The following is a 20,694-nucleotide window of genomic DNA, read 5'->3' on the forward strand; positions in this document are numbered from 1 at the left end:
AAATTTATTAGCAAATGCCAACAATTTAACCAACATCAAATATGAAAAAGGGCTAGGGAGAATTAGATTCTTCTTGAATGGAATTTTAATATTTCACTGGAATTTCAATTATTCTCGTTAATTATGACGTCAGCATCTTATTTGTATGGCTTAGGATGCTGTTAGTACGAAATTGATAAATTTGAATTTCTATAACTTTGACACTAGTAGTTGGATTTTCATGGAACTTGGCATGTGTATGTACGAGACTGTCCTCGGTGGTACACCTAGGATGAACTTAAGGGAGTTTTTTAGCCAATTTCTAAAAGTTGATAATATACTATTAGTAAATTTATTTGGGCAGATACCGGAATGGGACATCTCTCGATGATTAGATTTCACATAAGTGTTTTACACAAAACCTTAAAAAGGGCTGCAGATAAATAGATTCTTCATAAATGCGACTTCAATATTTCACGGGAATGTCAATTACCTATTCCGGGTAATTATGACGTCAGCATCTGATTTGCATGGCTTTGGAAGCAGTAAATTCGCGCGAAATTGCTAAGTTTGAACTGCTATAACTTTGGCGTTAATTGCCAGATTTCCACGAAATTTAGCATGTCCTCTATGCTGGTACAAAATTCGGAAGTCCTAGGATGAATTTAAGGGTTTTTTTTCAGTAAATTTTTAAAAAGTGGTAATATACTATTTGTAAGTTTATTTGAGCAGATATCCCAATGGGGCATACTTTGAGGCCTAGATTTCATCCAGGCGCACCACCCTGATTTTTTTTTGGATTTTTAGATTGGGTAGTTTCCGAAAATGAGTCCTGTCTCACTTCAAGTGCGTACATTTTGACTTCTTATTCACGCACTTTGCAATTGATGCGAAAACTAATGTCAGTTTCGGAAAGAACACATACGAGACCTTTCATTTGAAACCCTACACAACTATATCCGGTGAAAAAAAATTTTTGAATCCCCCCTTTGCATGTATGGGGAGCCCCCCTTTAAACTCTCCCTAACTTTATGCCACTCGCGTGTATGCGTGGGATTTCATAGCTCCCATCTATTCACCAAATTTCGTTCGGATCGGTTTAGCCGTTTTGGAGAAAAATGCGTGTGACAGACAGACAGATAGGCAGACATTGAATCGATTTTAATAAGGTTAAAAATCAAGAAGTTGCTTTTATACGGTGTCCAGGCCTGTATATCGATATCTACCCAAACTAAGTTAATAGTAGTGTATTACTATGAAGTTACAATTTGTAGTAATATAGTTTATAGTATCACCCCAAGTTTAATCAAAATCGTATTATTACTAACAAAATTACAGTGACTCAAATTTGTCTTTTCTATTTTGTGCAGTTATTCGCTAACGTATTGGTCTTTGCATATATCTACAACTTTGTATAAGCTTTTAACAATTTGGTTATAAAAAAAGTTTTTTCTTTTTATGTTTAAATTTTCATTTCTGGTTTTTTTTTGTCGTTAAAAATGGGTACTACATACAAAGCGGAATAATTTGTTTTGGTGAAAAACTTTTGATTGGCTGATTTCAGCTGTTTATAAGGGGCTGGGCACTCCATAGTGCAAATTAATAGAGCCAAGTTCGGGCAGCTGTCACGCCGCCATTTTGTTTTTTTCTTAAGAAAATGTGTGAACATCAATGTCAATAAGTAATTTCATTCAATGTAATAAATACTCTCAGTTTTTTCTAAGAAAATATTGAAAAACATTATTCTTCAGTGTCTTCAATATTGAAATTATTTGTGTGAGAAAAAAAATATAGTTAGCTTTTTGAAAATGCTCCATATTAAATTTATTCAGTTATGAAAAATTATTTTCTAATTTGCTTATTGTTTCTTTTTATTCTAAAACAATTTTCAAGTAAAATTTTCTCTACAGGTGAACATTTCAAAAACGATTCTGGTCATATAAAGTCTAGCAATTATGTAAAAATATTGTCAGATTACACATAATGAACATCTTCTGTTAACGTAATTTTACTTAAGAAAAACTTCAAAAATTTTTTAGAATGATACAGAGACAGAATTTGCATTGCTATTATAGTTTGCTCCACCAGTCCGTAAAATATAATTTGTAGTCTGCAATTTTTACTCATGGGACTTATGGGTTTCCAAGCAGGAATTCCTCCAAGCCCTCTCCGATACCCTCGGACGAAGTGGTCTGTGAGTGACATGTTTCCAAATGAATGATTAGGTTTAACTCTCGTCGAAACCTTTTTGAGCAATATTGACATGATAATTGGCTGTGTGATTGCATGTGAGCATTCAAGCATGTGTTATTTTCGAAAATTTTGGAGCAGACTGGGCACTGTACAGCGGTATTAATCGAACGCGCAATGATCTCGTCCGCGTGCACAGCCAATTTGTGGCCCCTGAGAGTTTTTTTACTCTTATAAATTTTGTGGCAAATATCACATTCAGCTGATTGATCAGTTGTACTGTGCATTGTTGTCATGTGTTTTCTTAAGGCCCTTTTGTGGGATAAGGTTTTTGAGCAGATGCAGCAGATTATGGGTTTTCCTAATTCAGTATTCAGAGTTGCAACGGAACTGATTTTGAAAATAGGTCCTTCCGTCTTAATAACAGCGCTGGGTAACTTTTCTGTTTCTGCACAAAAATCTGCTGTAAGAATGAGTTTTTCAGGATGTTTTGCATGACTTTCGTCATTTGAAGCCTCATTGAGGGGTGTGTTGGGAATATGATGCTGATCAATCACTTCTCCATCAATTTTTGAAACATCCTTACATGAGTCAGACTCCACTGAATATTTTTCGAGTGTCATTAGCCTTCTTAAATCGTCCTGTTTATCCTTGAATCGAGCAACTTCAATATCCGATATTTCACATTTCTTGATGAAAGCGTATATTTCTTGAATTTCCTTTAGACAGCTGTAGCATATCTGGTCTGGCATGCCGTTTTCAAACGTTATCTGTAAAGTCATCATTATTGGAATAAGGGAAAGTTTTTAGATTAATAGATTAGATATTACAAATAATCTATTTTTCGTACAGAATATGAGTTTTCCTTGTCTCTATAATTATTACGAGTGAGATCAATAAATATTTGCACGTGGCTCCGTCCACACGGTCTCCGGGCAATAAAAAGATCCAAGTAACTGGGTTTCACAACGTTAGTCCACTTCAGTATACTTAAATTTCTTCTAAATATAATAAAACATCTCCTTTTGTCACTTACATTAATTTTGGCAATATCTCCCAGGAATTCCACTATTTGAAGGTTTACTTTTTCGGCTATTATAAGTTCATTAAGAGGGCTCATAATTTCTGCGGATTGCAGACAAATTCGACATAAATTTTGGAGATCCATTACCCTTTAAGAGAGACAGTTGAACTTACATTAAACTCGATTGCAGAAACACAAGAGTATTTATTTTGACAATACGAAACAAATAAAGCCTTATAATCACTTACATCGCTTTCAAACGAAACAATGGATTGACAGAGAATGGTTTGCTATATACGTACATATACATACATATATATATAGATATATGGATAAGCGGAAAACTGTTGTTAGAAGCTCTAAATGTGCAAAAGATTTGGATATTTAGAACAACTTCTGACAATTTGCATTTGTGTTGCTTATATACAGAGTGTTTCAAACTACGGGACAACCATGCCATGCCAGGCGGTCTCTTATGCAATTCTAGACACAAAATATTCAGTATTATTTTCGATTATTTACCCTGCCCCAGGCATTTTAATTTCTGGAAGAAAAGTCGCTGCTACTCGAATTTTAAAATTGCTAAAATAAATTATATAGGAAATCGCTCACAGAAATTTCAGTTGGCTCCCCGACATTTTAAGATTTAAGCTAATTTTTAAGGTTTTGTGTAAACACAAAACCTTATTAAAATCGGTTTACTGTCTGTCTGTCTGTCTGTCTGTCTGTCCGTCTGTCTGTCTGTCTGTCTGTCTGTCTGTCTGTCCGTCACACGCATTTTTCTCGGAGACGGTTACAGAGATTGACACCAAATTTGGTAGAAAGGTGGGAACTGTGAACGCTCACACATACAGTGAATTACATCCTTTTTCGTCGAATTTAAGGGGGGTCCCCATACATGCAAAAAGGGGGTGTAAAATTTTTTTTCATCAAATATAGTCATGTGGGGTATCAAATTAAAGGTCTCGATTAGTACTTTTCAAAGCTGATCTTAGTTTTGACATTCGTTGGAAGGGTGGGGAGCGCGGGGGGTTGAAAGTGATCACTTCTTTAAGGGGGCCATTCTCAGAAACTACCAAACCGAAAAATCTGAAAAAAATCAGGAGGCTGCCACTATATGGTGCCTGGGCTCCGAAATACCTTCCATGCCGATATCTGTTTAAATAAAGTAAATAATAGTATATTACTATAATTTTTTGTAATTGGTTAGAAACCCCCCTAAAGTTCATCCTAGTACCATGAAATTTTGCAGTGATATAGGCTATAATATAGAGCATGATCTTATCAAGTTTGGTGGAAATCGGACTATTACTAACAAAGTTATAATACCTCAAATTTGTTGCTTCTTTGAAAATTGAAGACTATGAATGTCAATATTACCCGAAAGTGGATACTCTCACATAATATATGGATATATTACGTGCTACGTACTAAGAAATACACAAAACCTTTCGTACCTGAAGCGTCCAGCTTCCGGTTTCCCGACTTGTTCTAGAATATTCATGTACACAATATACTATTTTTTTTTATAAAAAACGAATCTCTTACAAAATAATCTTTTACAATTAGAATAATATTTTGTAATACAGTTAAACCTGTCTAAGTCGAATTCTCACTTCCCAGGAAAAATTGTTCGAGTTATAGCACTTTTCTCCAAAACGGCTCAACCGATCTGAACGAAATTTGGTGGATATATGGGAACTATGAAATTCCACGTGTAGCTTAAAGGGGAGGATGTAATTTTTTTTTTCATCGAATGTGATAAAAGGGTTTTCAAAACTGATATTAGTTTTGACGTGAATTATAATGTGCGCGAGTAAGGAGTCAAAATGTGCACACTTCATTCATTTTCGGAAACTACCCAACTTAAAATTCTGAAAAATCCCATTCCGATATCTTCTCAAGCTTACTAATAGTATATTAGTAACCATTTGAAATTCACTAAACCCCCCTTAAATTCATCTTAGTGATTCAAAATTTTGCACCAATATAGAGGGCAAGAGGGTTAGTCTCAAAGTTATAGCAGTTCAAACTTATAAATTTCGTACGAATTTACTGCATCTAGGCGAGAATAATTGACATTCGAGTGAAATATTAAAATTCCATTCATGAACAATCTACTTTTTCCTAGCCCTTTTCAAGGTTTTGTGTGAAACTAAACCTTATTAGAATCGATTCGATGTCTGTCTGTCTGTTCCTTGTTTTTCTTTTTTAAGGAAGTGGAAACCTTCGATAGACACTGGTTTGGACACACCAGTGTGCGGGATTTTTACCCAGCAAAACCACCTCCGACTCCCAAGCTAATAAAATCAATGATATATGTATTTAAAGATATTCTTATATTTCACAATTTTTTTTTGCAGAGTGAAATGAACAATATAATAAAATATATAATTTATAACGACCGGAGGTGAAAGTAATATCCGTGTAATATTTATATTATTTACATAGTCCCACCAAGAAACAAATGGCAGAACTGAGCACGGCCGCCGCTAACCGGCATCCCGCAGCCACCAGTACAAGGATTTCTCACCCCGCTTAATATTAATTGCTCTCGCTCTGGAGTGTCTCCCGTCGAATCCCGAAGCCCCCACAGTCAAATCGGGGGGTATTATATCCTTTTGTCCGTGGCCCGCCTATGTATATAATACATAACCGGATCACCGGCACAATCAAGAATTAGACCATTCCTGTCAAGATACACGAACGCTTCAGGAGGAATGAAGCCTGTCGTGAGAATTTTCTCGAAATACCCATAATTTGGATAGAACAACTGCGAAACCCAAGAGTTCTCGCTATGCGAAACAGATCGCACTATATGATTCCGAATCAATCTGATGGTAACTGTGTCGATTCTCGGCACAGCAGCAGCTGCATACATCACCTCATTAGTTACATAATGCTCATAGTTTGACGAAGCAGTCCTATTAAGCCCCGTGCAAGCACGCAGACATTTCTTTTCAAAGATCCTTATTTTCTCCATTTGGCTATCACTCAAATTGAACCAGATAGCACACCTGTAGGTGGGCACCATTGGGCAGGTAGGATGACAGATAATCTTAACCTTCCACCAAAGATGTGGAGCATAAAAGAGCTTTCGAAGAGACATGAATGCCTTGCGAGCGCTTTCTAGTGCGACTTTACCGTGTTCGTTAAATTGGAGACGCTCGTCAAGACGCACACCCAGGTATCTAACGCACTTTTTATGAGGAATGCGCTCAGAACTATCCTCGTTCGCGACAATGTGGAAATCTCTCCAATTCCTTTTCAAGTTCCTATTGGCATACGCCAAGGAATTTCGAAACAGAATCGTTTCACAATTTTGCGCATTGATAATTTCCGCCAACTGTTCGTGAAGAACTTAATATCATTGAACATCTTCTGAAGTTCAACTTGCACCTCAGTTACCTTCTTGTGCGCCGTGTAGGCTATTAGATCGTTAGCAAAGGCAACCAACGTCCTTTTAGGAGATTTATTAAACTCGAACGAGTTGAGTAATTCGCCGGCAAATACTGCGAAAAGTGTAGGCGCATTCACTGTCCCTTGCTGAATTCATTCAGAACATGAAATTCTCCGCTAGTAGTGAGATGTCCGTCCGTAATGACAAAGCACTTGCCGTACAGCATACTACACATCATCGCTACGAGGTGGCTGGGAAACTCATTCTTCAGGAACCTGAAAATCAGTCCATCCAACCAAACAGTATCAAAGGCCTTCTCCATCTCTATAAGGCAAGCGCCTACGAACTCACCATTGTTAATCCGCCAGCAAATATCAGACGTTATCTCCGTTATTGCATGTATTGTCGAATGTCCAGATTGAAATCCGAATTGCACATTCGATAATAATTCCTCCTTCTTGATATGCCCGTTCAAGGCTTTCAATACCAAAACCTCAAACACCGTGATGATGTTAGGCAGCAAACTGATTGGGCGGTAGCTCAAAGGACTCTTTAAAATCGGGAACACTCGGACTTTCTTCCATTGTGCTGGAAAGAAGGAATTGTTCAATAAATTATTGAACAAAATGTCTGGTAAATGCCTGAGGACCACGTTGGGAATGCTATCCATACCGGATGATCTCTTATTGTTTACCTTTCTAAATATGGTGGTTAATTCCCCACATAAGGCAAAATAATCAAGCAGATTATCACTCGGTATGAGATCAGCCTGCAACGCAGAGCTAAACTGGAGAACTGTGGTGCCGTTCAGGCTATATTTGAAATTGTGGACATCTCGTTCTACAATTTCCGAAAGTCGCGTTGACTCTAAGTCCGTTCTGGGCCGATGCACTGATTCAAAGTGCTCCCTTTAAGTTCGAGTTTCAGAGCATCATCAATCACGATGTAATTGCCTTGCGCATCAGCAGTTACGCTATTCGTGTCTATACCTGAGTCATGAGGTGGGCATTCCTCTTGATATCCCCGAATAAACCTCTCTTGGAATTTCTTCCAGTCTGTTTGCTTAAAGTTCAGCCTGTGGATGCCATTGTCCATCGGCAGAAGGTGAACTCTTCGTCCATCAAACAGAACTTCAATAAGAATAGCGTTATGGTCGCTATCGTAAGGAAGAGTCTATAGTTTCCGTTGAGGATTCTTAAAATTAAAGTTCGAGCGCGCGTCAGCAATGATCCATATAGGAATAGGAATAGGAATTTGCTCTGGGCCAGAAAAACTTCCGATCAAACTTAGGCTCGAACACCGTTCGACGTAAACTTTTTTACGGGGCAGAGTGAACTCACTCTAGCTTGGTCAACCGACGCGGCAGACGTAACTGCGCTTTTCTCCTCTCCTCTGCCTTTCGCAGTTTTTTTCTGGATAGATGCGATCATGGAGTTTACCGCATCCCAATCCTCTGGACGTGTTACCATTCTCCGCACTAAATTTTCTGGTGCCAGGACCTCTCCTAGAGCCTCCTCTAGATTCCTCCTTTCTTCCATAAATGTTAGGTCCTCTGGGATTCCATCGCAATTTGGACAGTCGGGTGAGGTGTCCAATTTAAACCTGTGCAGGTACTGGCGACATCCTCCGTGCCCCGTAAGAAACGGGTGAGATTATAATTAACCTCACCGTGTCGTCTCTTCTTGATGGCAGGGATGAACCTGTGAGTCCACCGGCCCTTTCCCAAGTGTACCCAAAGCTCTTGCCATCTTTCAGCGTTCTTCGTCTGCGATAAGGGAGAGATAGGTTTGGCGTTCTATATGTGCTCATCTGCCAAGACGTCAATCCAGCCCGTTACACCCTGGGTTCTTGAGCATGAGCGCAACATTGGCCTTACAATCATTGCAGGTGCAGCTCATGCGTGGTGGAGGTCTACTTTAGTGCTGGTCATTGACTCCGTTACTGTTTGGAGCTTTTCTCAACTGTTTGAGTGTCACCCTCCTCCTCCGACATGTCGCTGTTCACCCTGAGCCCTAGAAGATCCAGCTTTTTCTCTTCACTGGTCCTACCTTTTTAGCTTCTATGACCTCCGAGATTCATTGGGGATTCAATTAAGAGGTCTTTAGCGCTGCGGCTTTGGGATGAAACATTGTCTGCTGGGGCGCCCCTGTTATATCATCTTTAGCACATGTCGACAATTCTGCTCCTGTATATGACAGTGAACAGGAACACGCAATCTACCCCTTGAGTACTTTCTCCGGAAATGTTTCTAGCAGTACGAAAGAACTTGCATGTGGCTCCACGGTCATGTGAAGGACGTTCATAGTCAATTCCTCATCCTCGACGAGGAGCAGCTAAAGGAATAGAAAGAATAACTCATTACTGTTCTTAATCTTGTCACATCCGGTGAAATTTTCCCTCTTGTGGATAAAATAGTGATGTTACGGCGACTGATAACGTAACGATACGAATTGTTTCTCCAAGCAGAAGAGAAGTTATTTCGGCCATCAATGCACTCAGAGTGCAGACGCTGCGCTCGATGGCCCTTCGCAGAGTCAAGTTCATTGCACGTAGCGTTTCTGTAGACCTGCTATTTCCACTCGTGCTGAAATCCTGGGAATTCATTTTGGAACAAATGATATTTTCCTTTTAACTGCTCTTCTTCGATTTCGAGAAAACTTTCGGTAGCGTGAACAGAGATTTTATTTCGCGTGCTTTATGTAGGAGGGGCATCCCGGAGAAAATAATAGCTAATGTCAGAGCGGCATATGATGGCGTAAAATATCACGTGCTGTACCGAGGTAAAATCTCAGAGAAATTTGAGGTCAAAGGCGGAGTCCGCCAAAAGTTGAATCTTGTCTGCGATATTATTTCTTCTTGCCTATTATTATCTAACAACGAACAGTTCCCCTTCAATTGGAAAGGGCTGGAGACATACTCAAAAAGCAGGCGAACCCTCTCCTTCCAAATAATTATTATCTACACTCTCTCATCCATCGTCAAATTCCTGGAGTGGGTGATCACATTTGATAAGGATAGCCATCTAAACAATCCTATTCCTGATTCATTGCCGACCGACCTGAGAATGAGGGTTTCACCTTACTCCTATTGAGTCTCAATCACAAAACCTGATCCATAGCTTGTCTTCACGATCTCATAAAAGTTTTTGATTCAGTTTTATAACATGGACTAGTCAAACAGTTCTTTCAGAATATCTCCTTTCACCGATTTGTATGCAATCCAATTCCTTTGATCCTTCGCCATCTTCAATGTGAACTATTTTAGAGAGGTGGTTGCCCATGATGAACGTCAATGCACACTTACCGAGTGGCAACTCTCTTGGCAAAATGGGTCAAGAGGCAAATGGACTACGCTGCTTATCGACAACTTAGATCCGTGGCTGAACCGAACGCATGGTGAGATTGGTTTTTGGTGGACGAGGACGAACACACCTTTTTCTCTTGTGAAAGCTGGGACGGCTTTCGTCAGCAGCTTTATGCAGACACAGGGGAGCTCTCTCCAGAAAACATTGTCAGAGAGAGAGGAGCACTGGTCGATGGAGTCATGTTGCGCATTATGTTCTTCTTGTTGCGAAGAACATTGAGCTCGACCACTGACCAGATAGCAAGAGGTTCATTGAACTAACAACTGCCTTCCACCTCCCCCTCCCGTTGGTGAAAGTAATTCCCTGACCTGAAGGCTCCCAAGTGGGGAGAGCGTGAGGGCAAGTCTGAAGTAATGTCAAACGGTTCCTTTCTAGTTCTCTGATGATAGGGAGGTGTTTAGTTGGCAGTCCGACAGCGTACTGTTGCGGGAGTACAACACTCTGAGCGTAAACGTATTCATCTCCCCTACTCCAGTTGGTTTACCTTCCAAATTCCAAATTCTTATGAATAAATTTTATACTTACGAATAAAAGCAGCAACTTTTTACTCTATACTTTATTTCTATTCATTTTATCACAATGAACGTTAGACTAAATCTATTTACTAAATTCATTTGGTTGGATGCACATCACTTATGAACGTTAAATTCAACATACTCGTACATACATACAATATGGCAAGAGATTACATGTGTTTACATATTTGAATGAAAATTATTGTTATCAAAAATTTGTAGTAAATTTACAAACAAATTAAAACAAAGACGCGGGTCACGTATCTCTATATTCCTACTTAATCGCAAGAATAGGAATTTGAATCTTGAAACTACTTAGAGTCTTTTTTTTCGTTTTCAACTTCAGTCTTCGTCTCATTATTCAGGTTCGTATCTGTAGTAAGATCTTCATTGGTTTTAGAAAGCTGTGGATCACTAGTCGTATTATGCGTGCCATTGATGCCTATTGGTTTAGGCATTTTTTCCGAATTAATATCCATAGCCGATTTGGATTTCTCCAAATTGGTTCCATTGCTTTGGTTAGTATTCTTCTTTTCTGGCGACTTTTGGTTATCCTTTTGAACTATAATCTGGGTTGGCTTTGCGGGACGTAGGCAGCAATGCTTCTCAGCACACGCGATATCAGTGCAGGGTAGGTAACAATCCCGTACAGCTGGGGCCAAATTGGTATCTTTGAATTCGGGTTGAATTGTAACGTTTGTGATTCCTTGTTCGTGGAAGAAAGTTTTCACTTCCTCGATGATTTGTGCGTAGATTAGAGGATCATGGAATATGATGTGAACGGTGGACACATACTTGCTGGCTGTTAGTTGCCATATGTGTAAATCATGCACGCTAACGATTTCCTTGAATTTGGCCAGTAAAGTTGTTTTAAATTGTTCAATGTCGATTGATGCCGGAATTGTTTGGAGAAGGATGAGACAGGATTCTCTCACTGGAAGGAGAAGTAAGGATAATATAATTTAAATGTAAATTCAACTTCATAAGGAAAAACATGTAAAACCAACTTGTTTAACCAACCCTAGGGCAACTTTACCACATCTTAGAAAATATTTATATTGGTGCCTAAAATGGAGGAACTTTAATGCTACCTAGAGGATCAGAAAGTAATCACTGTCTGTTTCGTAGGTGTAAGGAATCATACAGGAAAAATGGAAGGTAGAACAATTTTGAATCATCATATAAGGCCTACAAATAAGTTCTGTCGGTTTTTTGTTTAAATTTGAAGCTTTATTGTGAAAAATTGGTTATACATTCATTGTTCAAAATATTGTCCATCGCTAGCCACAACTTTCTTCCATCTTTCAGGCAACTCATAGATACCATCGCGCCAAAAATTGGCCGGCTTGGCCGCTATCCACTCATCGAGCCATTTTTTGAGTTCGTCGTAATTGGAGAAGTGCTAGTCAGCCAGGCCATGCTGCATCGACCGGAACAAATAGTAATCAGAAGGAGCAATGTCGGGAGAGTACGGCGGGTGGGGTAGGAGTTCCCATTTCAACGTTTCTAGATATATTCGTTTTGAGAATTTGACAGACAATTTCAATTGGTCCGGTCCTGCATCAAGTTGATGCGGACTTAGGACCCCCTTCATTCTCAAAACGAATATTTCAGCTCTGGCCAAGCTCTGGTCAATAAGGCGGATTTGCGCTCAATATAATTCGTAGGCATGTCGTGTTCTACGAATTATATAAAGGAGCATTCAACATCTGCGAGCCGCTACGGTCACGCTGCTCCCAGGGCAGAGGTGAGGCAGCGTCTGACGATTTGCCTCTGCCCTGGTAAGAAACCGTAAAGCCGTCGTCGCTTGACTGTTTCTAGATATGTTTTAACGGGCTGTGCAACATGTGGACGAGCATTGTCATGTTGCAAAATAACTTTATCATGCCTTTGCTAGTATTGCGGCCATTTTTAAGGTTTTGTGTAAAACAAAACCTTATTAAAATCGATTCAATGTCTGTCGGTCTGTCATACGCATTTTTCTCCAAAACGGCTAAACCGATCCAAACGAAATTTGGTGGACAGATGCGAACTATGAAATCCCACGCATACAGCGAGTGGCATAAATTTAGGTGGAGTTTAAAGGGGGGCTCCCCATACATGCAAAGGGGGGATTCAAAATTTTTTTTCACCGGATATAGTTGTGTAGGGTATCAAATGAAAGGTCTCGATTTGTACTTTCCGAAACTGACATTAGTTTTCGCATAAATTGCAAAGTTCGTGAGTAAGGAGTCAAAATGTACGCACTTGAAGTGAGACAGGACTCATTTTCGGAAACTACCCAACCTAAAAATCCGAAAAAAATCAGGGTGGTGCGCCTGGATGAAATCTAGGCCTCAAAATATGTCCCATTCCGATATCTGCTCAAATAAACTTACTAATAGTATATTACTACTTTTTAGAAATTTACTGAAAAACCCCCCTTAAATTCATCCTAGGACTTCCGAACTTTGTACCAGGATAGGGGACAATATTTCGTATATACATGCTAAATTTCATGGAAATCAGGCAATTAACGCCAAAATTATAGCAGTTCAAACTTAGCAATTTCGCGCAAGTTTACTGCTTCCAAAGCCATGCAAATCAGATGCTGACGTCATAGTTACCTGGAATAATTGACATTGAGTGTCCGGATAGCTGAGTGGTTAGAGCGCAAGGCTGTCGTACGGAAGGTCGCGGTTCAAATCTCACTGGTAGCAGTGGAACTTGTATCGTGATTTGACGTCGGATACCAGTCGACTCAGCTGTAAATGAGTACCTGAGCCAAATCAGGGTAATAATTTCGGGCGAGCGCAGTGCTGACCACATTGCCTCCTAGTGTACCGTTGCGGTCTTGAATGAAGTGCTCTAACACACTTCAAGGCCCTGATCCAACATGGATTGTTGCGCCAACGATTATTATTAATTGACATTCGCGTGGAATATTAAAGTCACATTTATGAAGAATCTATTTATCTGCAGCCCTTTTTAAGGTTTTGTGTAAAACATTTATGTGAAATCTAATCTTCGAGAGATGTCCCATTCCGGTATCTGCTCAAAAAATTTACTAATAGTATATTATCAACTTTTAGAAATAGACTAAAAAACTCCCCTTAAGTTCATCCTAAGTGTACTAAATTTTGCACCGACATAGAGGACAGCCTCGTGCATGCACATGCTTCATGCTTCATGCTTCATGAAAATCCAACTATTAGTGGGAAAGTTATAGCAGTTTAAACTTATCAATTTCGTGCTAATTAACAGCATTCTAAGCCATACAAATAAGATTCTGACGTCATAATTAACGAGAATAATTGAAATTCGAGTGAAATATTAAAATTCCATTCAAGAAGAATCTAATTCTCCCTAGCCCTTTTTTATATTTGACGTTGGTTAAATTGTTTTCATTCGCTAATAATATTAAACTGAGAGCGTGAAGCGTATGAGGTTGACCATTATCAACACAGGGCTTTCCATCAAACGATTTATTTAAATCGCTTTCTAGAAAATAGAGGGCAATGGAATTTTTAGCTATATTTTGTTCAGCCTTCAGTTCACAAGCGGGGTCGGCTCATGATGATCGGTTTCGTCATTTTATTTTATCAAACGCCTGATCAGGATGTAATCGCGATACCTTTAAATCCCCATCCAGCATATCAAGCCACCATTGTTTTGGTCGACTTTTTGCTTGCTTACCATTGCTTTCGATGTTCTGATCAATGCTGGTTGTTGAATTCACCATCGAAAACGCCTCTCTTGCAGTTTTTCCACGATCGATGCAAACCCCTATCGATCGCGGATATTCTCATTTCAGATGTAATCGAAACGTGTCATGCCATCAGTGCAATGCAACATCTTCGTCCCCATTACCGCAAGACGCCGTTCATTGTCCTTTATAGTCGGCCAACACTCAGAGCTATAGAGAGTGGCAGACGGACGACATTGCAGTAAATTTTAGATTTGGGACGTGCGCTGATACGTCGATCACAAAGAACACCAGTTGAGGAATGCCACTTCATCCAGGTTGCATTAATGCGTGACACAATTTCATTACGCAGTTCTCCATTGGCTGATAGCGTTGACTCGAGATTTTTAAATCGCTGAGTTCTGGCAATGGCAGTAACCAATGGAGAACTACGTTATGCTCCTCACATAGGGAAACACAAAACCTTTTATACCTGAAGCGTCAAGCTGCCGGTTTCCCGACTTGTTTCTTGAGTTCGCGGCTCAAACGCATCATTTGACGTCGGTAGAGTTTGCCCGTGACCGTTTCGTTCGGTTTTAGCAGCTCATAGTATACCACACCCAGCTGGTCCCACCATATACACAGCATGATCTTCTCACCATGAATATTCGCTTTGGCCGTCGATGATGAGGCATGGCCGGGGTATCCCCACGTTGTCCGACGCTTGGGACTATCGTAATGGATCCACTTTCAGCGCCAGAATTCGATGCAGAAAACCCTTCCTTTCTTGTCGTTGAAGCAGTTGTTCGCACGTGAAAAAACGGCGTTCGACGTCTCTTGGCTTCAGTTCATACGGAACCAAATTTCCGACCTTTCCGATCATTCCCATTGCTTTTAAACGGTGGGAAATGGCTTGCTGAGTGACTCCAAGTGTTTTTCCAAATTCTTCTTGCGTTTGCGATGGATCTTGGTCGAGCAATGCCTCTAATTCTACATCTTCAAAAATTGTTGGCAGTCCGGCGCGCTCTTCGTCTTCGAAGTCAAAATTGCCACTTTTAAACCGTCCAAACCACCTCTGACACGTTCGCTCAGATAGAGCATGGTCACCATAAACTTCCACCAAAATGCGATGACTTTCGGTTGCTTTTTTCTTCATATTAAAATAATGAAGTAGAACTCCCCACAAAAACACATTATTTGGTACAAAATTGGCCATTTTCGTTGATGAAAAAAGTATTGTTGTTTACACTTTAATTAAATAATTTATACTGACGTTTGTGCCTATTGACAGTAGTTTTCCGATGAATGTTTGGAAATGTGGATCAATTGAATAAAAAACAAGCTACGCCATCTATTGTGAAAACCGACAGAACTTATTTGTAGGCCTAATAGTTGAAATATCCAGGGATGGCATATAAGGCACGCTGTTGATCATGAAGAACGGCGCAACACCCGATCTCCGGTCTAGGCCTGCCTTAGAAGGGAACTCCTGACATCTCGGTTTTCCGCCGAACTACACTAATTCGATATCCCTGAAAGCTGCCTAGGCTCCTGACCTACGTCATCGCTCCATCTTAGGCAGGGTCTTCCATGTCTTCTTTTTCTACCATAGATATTGCCCTTATAGACTTTCCGTTCTGGATCATCTTCATTCATACCGATTAAGTAACTCGTCCATCGCTGAGTCGTTGAGTCGGATTTTATCCACAACCAGACGGTCACGGTATCGCTCATGAATTTCGTCTTTACGTAGGCTATGAAATCGCCCATCTTTATGTAGGAAATCCTAGTTGGGGGCTAAATTTAACTACTTGTTCCCTTGAGTAGTGTGACGAACAGGTAAACAAGCTAAACTATCATGAGCACATGCCTCATCATCGCCTCTTCCTTTGCGAGATGGTGTAACTGTGAGCTCGTATCCAGGGTTTTTTTTACTATTTCACTTTAATTGTGGTTACATTCTCTACAATATTTAACTTTCTCAGGATAATCCGTTGCTTCTTGGATATTTTGAAGTGGAGTAATTAGCCCCTCTGCACTTCGGTTACTCTTACTAAACCATCAGACCATAATATGGCTTGAAGTTTCTGCCGAAGGGCAATTTTATAATGGTGATTTTGTCTTCTTTGATGCTATCATGACGCTTTCAACATCTATTGACATTATTTTACATTTCCTACGGTGTTAAAGTTCAGTCAAGTATTCTTATTATTCTTGGGACCAATACTTCCAGAGTTCCTTTTTTGATGAATGATGAATCGATAGGTGCTTCCAGTGGCTCGAAGATGCTTGGTGTTAGTCATTTGAATCGCTTGATAGCGTGGTAAGTGGTCTCGAATTGAGAAATGCCTCCACCTTAATGTTCAAAGTAGTAGTTCTTCATAAGTTAAAGATGCGGTAGCGTTTTTTATCTCATCAGTTGTTTTGCAACCTGATTGTACACTCCCACAAACCAGCAGAATGTGGGGCTCTGGGAGGGATAAAATGAAAGGTAGTTTACCTTACATTGCATCCCTTAGAATCCTCTCTTGTGTGCCTTCAGAGTATGTTATTGACATCAGTTCCGTGAAGGATCAAAGCACCTACAAAATTACTGGCATTACCACAGTTAGGATTTTAATAATCTCCGCGTGATCCAACGTGGATAAACCGCTAAATACTTGGACTTCAAAATGAAGCAACATAGTAGCGGCAGTGGGTGATAGTGGATCCAAATAGACCCGCTAAAGCTGACTCCACAGATGATTAAGGAACGTGCTGGTTGCACTTCTTAGCCTTACATTTGTGCGATAGGTGCCCGGTTGTAAAATAATAATAGCCGTAACGGTATACTACAGGACTATGGTACAGTGTAGGAGACAATGTGGTCAGCGTGACTGGTGTTCGGCATCCAGCTCCGATACAAATCTCCCTGGCAAGAGTAAGATTTGAACTGCGACCTTCCGATGCGACAGCCTGTCGTTCTAACCACTGAGTCATCTAACACTCTAACCATTAAGCCATCCGATTTTACAATAGTTTGCGCTATATTGTACCTCTTCATACGTCTGAACTGTAATTATTAGTAACCCCTGCGGTTATATCATATATATATATATTCTTTACATACAAAGTAGTCATTGTTTTCGACTTCACGATGATGCTTTAAATGGGTTATATCACTCCCACTTGTTGTTGAATTGTCTTCAAAATAACGCGTAAGGCTTCATGCAATTCTTGAAAAGTCAGTTAATAATTTATTGTCTACCGTCGCCTTAGAATGTCTCTTCATGATTTTATGATCCTTGCATTTCAACTGATGTACGGAGTGAAAATAATATGCCGTCATCTTTTGAAACTTCCTAAACGAGTGAAAATGCTGTGTCTCATTTATGAAATCGCCTTCTTCCTAATACGAAACAGCCGAATAACGATTTGATCAACATTTTGCTGTTCCCCATGTTTTCCATTTTAAAAACTGCCCTGTTCTTGATAGGATATATCGAGGGACTAGATTTGGTCTTTCTTTCAATTTAAATTATCCTTAACCCTAGTGAACTAGTCTGTTGGGCTTGCCAGCATATTTCGTGCTACTCCTCGATGAGCATGATGAAACAAAATAACCGCCTTTCAGATCGTTGATGCAGAAGTTATGTTTCGTTAGATGATTAAAACGATTCATGGAAGGCAAACACGAAAAATCACTGCACGCAAAGAGTTGGTGCACCTTTTTACACATTGTGCTACTTGAACTTACAGCGATTACTGCCGTTACTGTCCTTAGCAGTATCCTTCAGTTTCCATCTGAGTTGGTATTTCGAGCCCTCCGATCTTTCAGTGACTCGCCGATTCCTTAAACCATGAAGAAACCCTTGTAGGATATCATGCAAGCACTTGAAAGCGATTGCCGGGGTCACTGCCGATGACTGTCATACGTAAGCACGTAAGGTTTTGTGTAAAATAAAACCTTATTAAAATCGGTTTACTGTCTGTCTGGCCGCCTGTCTGTTTGTCTGTCCGTCACACGCATTTTTCTCGGAGACGGCTGTAGCGATTGACACCAGATTTGGTGGAAATGTGGAAACTATGAACGCTCACGCATGCAGTGAGTTACATCCTTTTACATCGAATTTAAAAGGGGGTTCCCATACGTGTAAAAGGAGGGTGTAAATTTTGTTCACCAAATATAATCATGTGGGATATCAAATGAGAGGTCTTGGTAAGTTCTTTCCGAAGTCGGGGCTAGTTTTGGCATTAGCTGGAAAGATGGCGAGTGCGGGGGGTTGAAAGTGATCTTTTCTTTAACGGACCCATTCTTAGAAACTACCCGACCGAAAATTCTGAAAAAAATTAAGAGGTTGCCACTATATAGTGCCTAGGCTTCGAAACACCCTTCATACCAATACCTGTTCAAATAAAGTTAATAATAGTATGTTACTATAATTTTTAGTATTTGGCTGCAAAACCTCTCTTAAGTTCTTCCTAGAATCATCAAATTTTGCAGCAATGTAAGCTGTATTATAGAGCACTTTTATTAACAAAGTTATAGCAGGTCAAAGTTGCCGTTTCTATGCAAATTTAAGACTTTGAATGTCATGGCGCGAAAGTGGATATTCTCAGATAATATATGCAAATATTACGTGCTAGGTTCTAATGGGACAAATGCACTCTCAAATGGTTTTATAAAAGAAAAACTCCAAATCGTTCATACCTGAAGCGTCCAGTTTCTGGTCTCCCGACTTGTATTACTTTCCTAGATGGTGGTACGGATATCTGCCTGGGAGTAAGTGGAAGATACCACCGTCTTCTTAAATGACAAGGCTCTGCAATTTACAGAATTGTGGAGATTACTGCTCCAGAAGCCCATTTTGCGACACTTATTTCAACACACCTATCTGTCGTTCAGTTCCCTTGTGCACAGACTGATTTAGCTCTTTTTGCTATTTTGAAGATTTGCACCAGTTTTATCGCGGCACAACATCATTTGATTCAAGATGCCGCAGCAGTGAGGTTATATAGGCTCTGTGGCAGGAAGACCTAAGGATCTCCCACCATACTCTTGCCAAGGGGACTAAACATGTGAAGTATAGAGACAAAGTTACTTTTGCAAATGAGAGTGGTGTCTTTCTAAAGGGGAAAACGATGACGATGATGAAATTAATAAATCTTTTTCCGTCTTCAAATCCTTAAAAATTTGATTACATGTACTACGCACACAATTTCCACATTGCTATCGCACACGGTTGTTCGCTCTCTTCTGCATGAAACCGTATAATTTGCTCGTTTACGATGTATGATTTATTGGTACCCATAAACTTTTATAATTGATTGGCTCATAAAGTGGCTGCATAAACGTTTATGTGTATAATTAATCTTGTTTGATTCTAGTTTATCATATATACAATATATACAATAGAATTCCTAATTTCCATACTCTATTGTAAACTGAAGAAGATTAACGCTCCGTTAAAGACAGAATCACACGCGATTTAAAATTATTTCCTCCTTTTCCCCACTTTCAACTGAAATTGAAATAGCGGAAATAGGTAGAAGTATGAAAACGTGATATAGATGTTCAATTTTTATAATGAAAACTTTGGTTTTAAAAATAATGCAACTACAAACAGTCATTTGGTTTGCATTTTTCTTTTCATTCCATTGACAGAACTGCGTGGTATTATAAGTAATTAATAGAAAGGCTGTTACAAGGATCTATATATCTTATGGCAATGCTTTCCCTTTCCAAAAGGAACTCTACGTTTCAACCAAGGACAAAACCTCTGACATAAAATGGCAATAGTTAGCCTGGGAGGGTTGAACAGGCTTATTTATTTGAAGAAATGATAAAAAAGTTGTAGAAAACACGCATCAGGGGATACAATGCTTGAAAGAATAGCATCACCATAACATTTGGAAAGCATATATTAAAGTATTAAAATCACATAACACATCTTACAAAAGATATCTTTATATCAAGGTTCACAAATCGATCCATACAGCAAACAAACCCCTAAAGAAATAGATTACAACCTCATAATTAGGAAAAGGTAAAATATCTGAAAGATCACACATCAATCGATCACTTCTTATCGATAATTTTAACGATATGTCTTCAATAGCAGTCGAAATAGTAATACTTTCGGGATTATTATGCTTCACCTACTCCTCATTGATTGCGAGGAAACTTAGGAGTATGGAACCATTAAACAAATCCCACCACTGTTAATAAAGTTATAGTTGGTCGAAGTTGTCTTTTCTATGTTAATTTACTGTACCCTAAGACAATTCGTTACGGATCGTTCCCACAATCCCCGTAAGAAATACAGACTCTAAAAAGCAACGCCCTCGAATATTGATGAGCACAGGGTCATCATAAAAAAAGTCATTATCATTTGCACCCATGAAATTGTCAGGTACATACCTGAAGGACGCTAAAAGACCTTGCTGACTACGGAAACGTAGAAGGGGTTCCTTTTGTCATGGTGCGCACTACCTTGCACTTACCTAAGCTTTCTAATACAGGGAATCCCGAGAATTTCTACATCGATTGTTCGTGTTTTCGGTTAATTCGTACAAATT

At 39.5% G+C, this 20,694-nt stretch overlaps 2 protein-coding genes across 3 annotated transcripts in view; both read right to left on the bottom strand.

Moving 5' to 3' along the window:
• Positions 1–1,773: 1,773 nt before the first annotated feature.
• LOC119647491 (zinc finger protein 836-like) lies at positions 1,774–3,565 on the bottom strand. The gene is made up of 3 exons (XM_038048450.1): positions 3,442–3,565; positions 3,206–3,341; positions 1,774–2,939 (listed from the first exon to the last, which is right to left on the bottom strand). The coding sequence occupies exons 1-3, from the start codon at positions 3,501–3,503 to the stop codon at positions 2,112–2,114; spliced, it is 1,026 nt and encodes a 341-aa protein (XP_037904378.1). The 5' UTR covers positions 3,504–3,565; the 3' UTR covers positions 1,774–2,111.
• A 6,939-nt stretch (positions 3,566–10,504) lies between these two features.
• The window catches only part of LOC119647488 (zinc transporter 1), a 71,676-nt gene continuing 61,486 nt past the window's right edge, over positions 10,505–20,694 (bottom strand). For both annotated transcript variants that reach the window (XM_038048446.1, XM_038048447.1), the window contains one exon: positions 10,505–11,406. In XM_038048446.1, the coding sequence (XP_037904374.1) occupies positions 10,784–11,406 (623 nt within the window). In that variant the 3' untranslated portion in view covers positions 10,505–10,783. The remainder of the gene's footprint in view (positions 11,407–20,694) is intronic.

This window comes from Hermetia illucens, chromosome 2 (assembly GCF_905115235.1).
Source record: "Hermetia illucens chromosome 2, iHerIll2.2.curated.20191125, whole genome shotgun sequence".
NCBI classification, from domain to species: Eukaryota; Metazoa; Arthropoda; class Insecta; order Diptera; family Stratiomyidae; genus Hermetia; species Hermetia illucens.